General features: G+C 34.8%; 1 protein-coding gene across 1 annotated transcript; it reads right to left on the minus strand.

The window, feature by feature from the left end:
* Positions 1 to 387: 387 nt before the first annotated feature.
* LOC143604603 (uncharacterized) lies at positions 388 to 5,775 on the minus strand. The gene is made up of 10 exons (XM_077081029.1): positions 5,337 to 5,775; positions 4,109 to 4,351; positions 3,853 to 4,014; positions 3,591 to 3,700; positions 2,605 to 2,713; positions 2,360 to 2,515; positions 1,356 to 1,471; positions 1,109 to 1,275; positions 875 to 1,005; positions 388 to 752 (listed from the first exon to the last, which is right to left on the minus strand). Exons 1-10 carry the CDS (start codon positions 5,733 to 5,735, stop codon positions 645 to 647), a joined length of 1,701 nt encoding a protein of 566 aa, XP_076937144.1. The 5' UTR covers positions 5,736 to 5,775; the 3' UTR covers positions 388 to 644.
* Between the last annotated feature and the right edge of the window lie 523 nt (positions 5,776 to 6,298).

Raw genomic sequence — 6,298 nt, forward strand, 5'->3', positions numbered from 1 at the left:
ATGTAACATAATATTTTCTATGTTAATAAAATATTATAATTTATATGAATAATAGATTCACAAGCATAGGTAAACTCTGGAATATGAAGCTTGGGTTGGATTCGTTTATTAAATGAGCTTCAGTATAGGCTTAAGCTCGTTTATGCTAGACTTTGTTAGCGTTTGAGCTTGTTCACATGATCACAGTTAAAGCACACAATTCTTAACACATGTAAAACAATATTACTTGTCAACATATTTTTATGTTTTTTTTAAGATATTATAGTAATTAAGTATTCTAATTTTATAAAACCTTGAATATTAAAATAAACTAAAAAGGTATACAAACCATCTTCACGGACCAGACTTAATAAAACAAAGTTGGCTTAAATGAGTATTACTCAAACTAGTCAAATTGATTAGTCAAAAATGACCGATAAAGTGTATTCAAATAATCATAATATAATTCCCAAAATTCTACTAAATACATTAGTTAATTCATAAAATACAATAAAAGAATACAAGTGTCGTTGGAACAATCTAACTCGTTCTACACGACCTGGGTTTTTACCACCCCTAGCCTTACGTCGCAAAACATGATATTACAAAAAACGATCGAAAAAAGATATTCCGCAAAAGAAAATGAAATGATGATTAATTAGCAATCAACAAAGCTCAAGCAAACAAACACATTCGATATGAGGAGTGTGAGGAAACATGTCCACAGGTTGCATGCTTCTTAGTTTATAACATCCTTGTAACTTTTGATCCACCTGCACATATTCAATCCATTTATTTTAGTTTCAATAGTTAACTGGCCTCCTTATCCATTATTTATAATAATAAAGTTACTATAACAATAAATAACGCTTTTATTTCTGGAACAAGTACTCACCGAGCCATGACACAGAAGATCCAGGTCACGTGCACATGTGGCAGGGTTACATGATACATACACAATTCGTGGCGCCTTCAGTTTTAATAAGTATTTAATCAAGTTAGTATGCATGCCTGGTCGGTTTGGATCTGCAGAAGAATATAAAGAATTTAGTAAATTAAGTTATAAAAAACACGCAAAAAGGTAATAATATAAACAAGATTATACAAGAATATTAATAATTATATGGACCTGATATGACAATATCTGGTTTTTGGAAATCATTCCCAAAACTTTCACTAATTTTATTAAGATCCCCTTGAATAAATGTGGCATTGTGAACCCCGTTCAACTTAGCATTCCTACGCGCATCAGAGATTGCTTCGGGAACTACTTCATAACCATAAACATGTTTTACCCTGAAGGAAACATATTCCGAGGTAAGTGATTAATTTGATTGGTATGTAAATAAGCACTTTTTGTAAATAATTGGTCATACTTTTTGGCTAGTGTAAGACCGATTGTTCCGGTCCCACAAAACAAATCAAGAACTACTTCTGAGCCGTCTCCTTTAAGCCCAGCGCAATCTTCTACTAGCTTGTATAAAATTTCAGCCTGCATTACAATGTAGTCATTATTACATGTAGTATGATTAGCTGGTCGGGTCGGATTACGGGGTGTGTGCGGTTCGGTAAGGGTCGGTTTTGCATAAAACTGAAACCAAACCAAAAGGCTGGTTTTTTATGATTTACAAACCATTTGGTTACAGTTAATTACGCTCTCACAGTTCATCAACTTATTTTGTATTACAAATGTGTTAATTTAAGTGTTACTTGTGATTACAAAACAATATTATTACAAAACAAAAAATCAAAATGGTCAAACTGTGGTTTATAGTTAAATTAAAGCTGAAGAAAACAGCAGCCATAGCCCAGAATATTTCTAGAAGGATCTTAACTCTTAATCAAAATGTGGCTTAAAGTCAAAAGTGGTCAGAGGTTTAAGGCAGTCCATGGTCAAAACTCAAGCACATGTCAGCTGTTGTATCAGGATTTCAAATAGTTATTACTGTCATTTGAAAGAGCTTGTGAGTTGTGACTATGGCGGTTGTTGAAGGTGTGTACAGGTTCTATCAAAAAGGTTGGGTAGTTAATTCTGTTGTGATGGGCAATGAGCATAGATATGGATTGTATAGTTATCTCATATGGACCACGTGGGCTCGTTTTGAGAAGTAGGATTGGTTGCCATACTCTCTTGGGTCTTTGTGCCCATTTGGGTTTTAGGGAAACATGGGCCCGGGCATAATTGCTCTCTTTGTAAAGCCCAAGATAGTGTTCCCAAGTGGGTCCTAAACGCAATATTGTGTTCTTTTTATTTATTAAAATAAAATTTGTCGGGGCGATCATATATGAAGATAACAGAAGCCTAAGCAAGCCATCAAGAACTGACAGACTGACAAAATCTAAAGTCTGCGAGAATTTAATTATTATTTTTGATAAATACCTGATGAGCATTTGTCTGGAAGAAAGAATTGGCTGAAATTTCAAATGCCATTCCTCTTAATATCTCGGTGATGGTAGCTTTCCCATATAGTGTGTACTCTTCTTCTCCAACAGACGTGTTACCAACAGCAGTATTAATATTGTTCATGATGCTGACCTGTCTCCCATATTTGTTAAAAATAATAATCATAAAAGATTAACCGGATGAAACAAACAGCAGAAAATATGTGATACAGTTACACGTACCACTTCTGGGAAAACTGCCAGTTTGTCTACAAGTGGCTTCAAAAGCTCTGGTTTGTAGGAAGACGTCACGAAATTAACCATGAGTTGTGGGGCCCGTGTTTCAACATCTCTGATAAAATTATGAAACTTGTAATTTGATTATTTGATATGTATTAGGAGCAACCTATAACACATAAAAGTATGCAAAAAAGAGAAGAAAGCTTATTATAATATTATACAGTGTACACTGTACAATTAGCAATAGCTGGTCTTGTTAACGCCTCAAATGACTGAACACGAACAATTAAACAAACGGGTTTTTCTTGTACATGTGTGTTCGTTAAGAAAATGAGCGTCTTTGCTATGTTCATCTGTTGAGTATAAATGACCGGTTCACGAAATAACCGAAGTACTGAAAATAGATGAACGAACATAACTGAGCTAGAACAAATTAAAAGTAAATGTGAACATCAATGTGCTGAGCCTAAAGAATTGTTAGAACTAGACTAAATTGTGACAGCATATAAAATTCAAATGTATATATTAACAAACGTAAATTAGCGAACTTAAACAAACATAAAGTAATGAACATTAATGAATGAACATGAACGAGTTAACTGAGCAGACGTAAACTAATGTTCAAGGGCATATATGAAGAAACGAGACATGTGCTCATGTTCCTTTTTTGTAACTAAATAAACAAAAACATGTGTTCAGGTTCACTGAACGTTCGACTCATTTACAGGCATAAGAAAAACGGTTTAGTGGTTGTAAGCATTAAAGATTTGGGCAAGTTTCAATCCGTTCGATACATTGATACATCCCCTTTTTAGCACCCGTTTGAGATAACAACAAAAGCACATTGAGTATAGAAGAATCATTAGGAGCACAAAAAGGTTTGTATATGCATTTATGATGATATCATGTAGAAGCTAACTCTAATGGCAAGTGATACCAGTGATCAGAATTGAACACTATTTCACAAGAAAATAAAGAAATATTAGTACCGTCCACTTCTTATTGTCAAGTGCTTCAAAAATCCAGCATGAGAATTGCAGTCATATGGTGACAATCCCAGTTCTTGGTTTCTCCAACATTCTTGAACGGCTGCAAGAACCTATACATCAGAAATGCAGCTTTAATACTATGTATGCTAAAGAAGTGTGCAGCTGTATTGTAAACACATCAGTAAAGAATTGTGATTTTATAAATTGTTGTAACTGATACAGATTATAGGCGATAGTTACATATAATCTAATATATTATTACCTTATTTGCAGGTTCACTTTGTAAAAAGCACTTGTCAACATTTAACACCTTATCAAAAAAGCCAGGAGCATGTAAACCCAAAGAAAAGACATTAGCATCTTCGCTTTTATCGGCCAATTTTTCTTTCGGTAACCATCTTTTGGGACCAAAAGAAAACTCCATCTGCAGTTATAATCAATATATCTTCTCTTATTGTCACCTCTACAAAAAACAAACACATTGGAAACAAGCTTTTTGGTATATACTATATACTAACCTTGTTTCTGTAGTGAAATTGCATATCACAAGGAACAATAGGCTTCATTACATTCTCAAATTCTGGATCTTTATATGAGAATTTTCCAACGTGTACCACTAAGTCCCGAACTTGTTCTTCCTTCGCCTTGACTTGAGCCTCATATAATAGATTTTGTGTTCTACAACCTCCACAATGTGAAGAATATTCACACGGTGCTTCCACCATATCTCTATGAGGACTTAGTGTCTTCACTTTAGTCACCTGCAATTCTAACAAGACTATACAACATCAAACTTAAATCTGCATACGGTGTGTTTAGATGTGCACTTAAAACAGGTGTTACTGATTTTAAAATACCAGAATCAGATTAAATTATGTATAACCTTGGTGGTTTATCCCAAATTACACATATTCAATTAGGGGTGCGCATGAGACTGTTCGGTTTGAGCCCCAACTAAAACCAAAATTTTCAGTTATGCCTATGGGTGTAAACAAGCCAAGCCCGAGCTCGGTTCGTTAGCGTTTTTTAAGCTCGGGTCTGACTCGTTTATTATTTATTAATTAACTCATATGCCTTTTGATTTAGTTTTATATAATTTTGAGAAAAACCTTTAACAAGCCTACGCTTGGCTTGAGCTCGTGCAGTGCCTTAAACGAGCCGAAACTCAGCTTGAGCTCGGTTGTGCAATGTGAAATTAATGCACGGAAGTAAAAAATAGGTGAAACTTAAAAAAAAAAACAACGCTCGTTAACGCTTGACGAGCATAATCGAGCTTCTCATACAAGACTTAAGCTTGGGCTCGATAATTAAACAAGATTTATTTGAGGCTCACGCTCGCCTCAAGCTCGAAAAGGCTCGGCATTTTTCAAGCTTTTTATCGATCCAACCCTGGGTAGCTCGGCCCGTTATGCCACACACCAAAACCACAACCGACCCATAATTTCCGGCCAATCAGTCATAACTTAATTAAACCATCGTTTAACTGTCTGATTTGGTGTTGAGGCCCAATTGAAACCCAAATTCAGTTATGCCACACACCATAACCATAACCATAACCAAAACCAAACCAAAATTTCCAGTTAATCAGTTACTGGCTCAACCGAACCACAACTTAATTGCTCTGTTCAATTCAATTAATTTGTTTATTAGTACAAACATCTATCAACCTTAACTTGAACCCCTAACTAACTAACTAACTGCAGAAGTAGCAAAACAAATCAAGATAATAATAATGATAAACCGAACCTCAGCGTAATTGTTCTTTTTACGGGTAACCCGGCCAACAAAGCGTTCACCAGGAAGAGCACGATCACACATGACAACATACCCAGTATCCTCCACCTTACACAAACCCTTTCCTTTAAACGCTAAAGACTCGCACACCAGTTCCAATGTCTCGCCGCGTTTGGGGAAAAACGAAGACTTGGGTTTTTTCTTATTGTTATTGTTATTATTATTATGTGGGTCTTCTTTAACGACGGTGGATAATGTGTTGGTGTTGGGTTCTGAATCCTCTCCTTCGTATGTAGCAGATGACACGGCAACGGCGTAAGAACGGTGGAGACGTGGCGGTGGAATAGATGAACGGAATTTGTTTAGTGATGGGAGTCGCCGGAGTCCGAAATTTGGCATGATTGACGCCATTTTGCAGGGAAAGAAACAAATATCGGCCGAGTGTTGTTATTGTTACCTATAGCAAGGATAGAGAGAACTTGATACTAATTTTATAGAAATTATTATTATGTTTTTTTCACTAGGGGCAAACGAGATTGCTATTCGCGATTTACTCGAGATTGAATTATTAAAAACTTAGTTGAGACAAGTTTAAACGAGCTTAAGCTTTATTTATTAAGCACAAGGTTGCTTGCGAGTTTAAACGAACTTATCATTCATATAATTTTTATAACATATATTCTAAAAATATTTGTAGATTGGTATATTGTAGAAATATTTGAATATGTAGAATTACTTTAGGTAAATACAAATTTATTTATTATTTTTTATAATACATTTGGTTTTATATAATGTGTTTCTATATTTTATTTATTTCCACCCTTTCTTTAAATAAACATTTTAAAAGTTAGAAGCGGGCTTTTAAAGCTACATCAACATTGTTATAGCAATTGCTTCAGCCATCGTGCATGGTTGTAGAATTTTTTGAAGAATGGTAATCCTCATGTTAAATCTCTTGCCTTTGAAGTGATTTT

The sequence above is a fragment of the Bidens hawaiensis genome, unplaced genomic scaffold (genome assembly GCF_021521415.1).
Source record: "Bidens hawaiensis isolate Kalapana, Puna unplaced genomic scaffold, B.hawaiensis_p1.1 tig00065958_1, whole genome shotgun sequence".
In the NCBI taxonomy this organism is placed as follows: Eukaryota; Viridiplantae; Streptophyta; class Magnoliopsida; order Asterales; family Asteraceae; genus Bidens; species Bidens hawaiensis.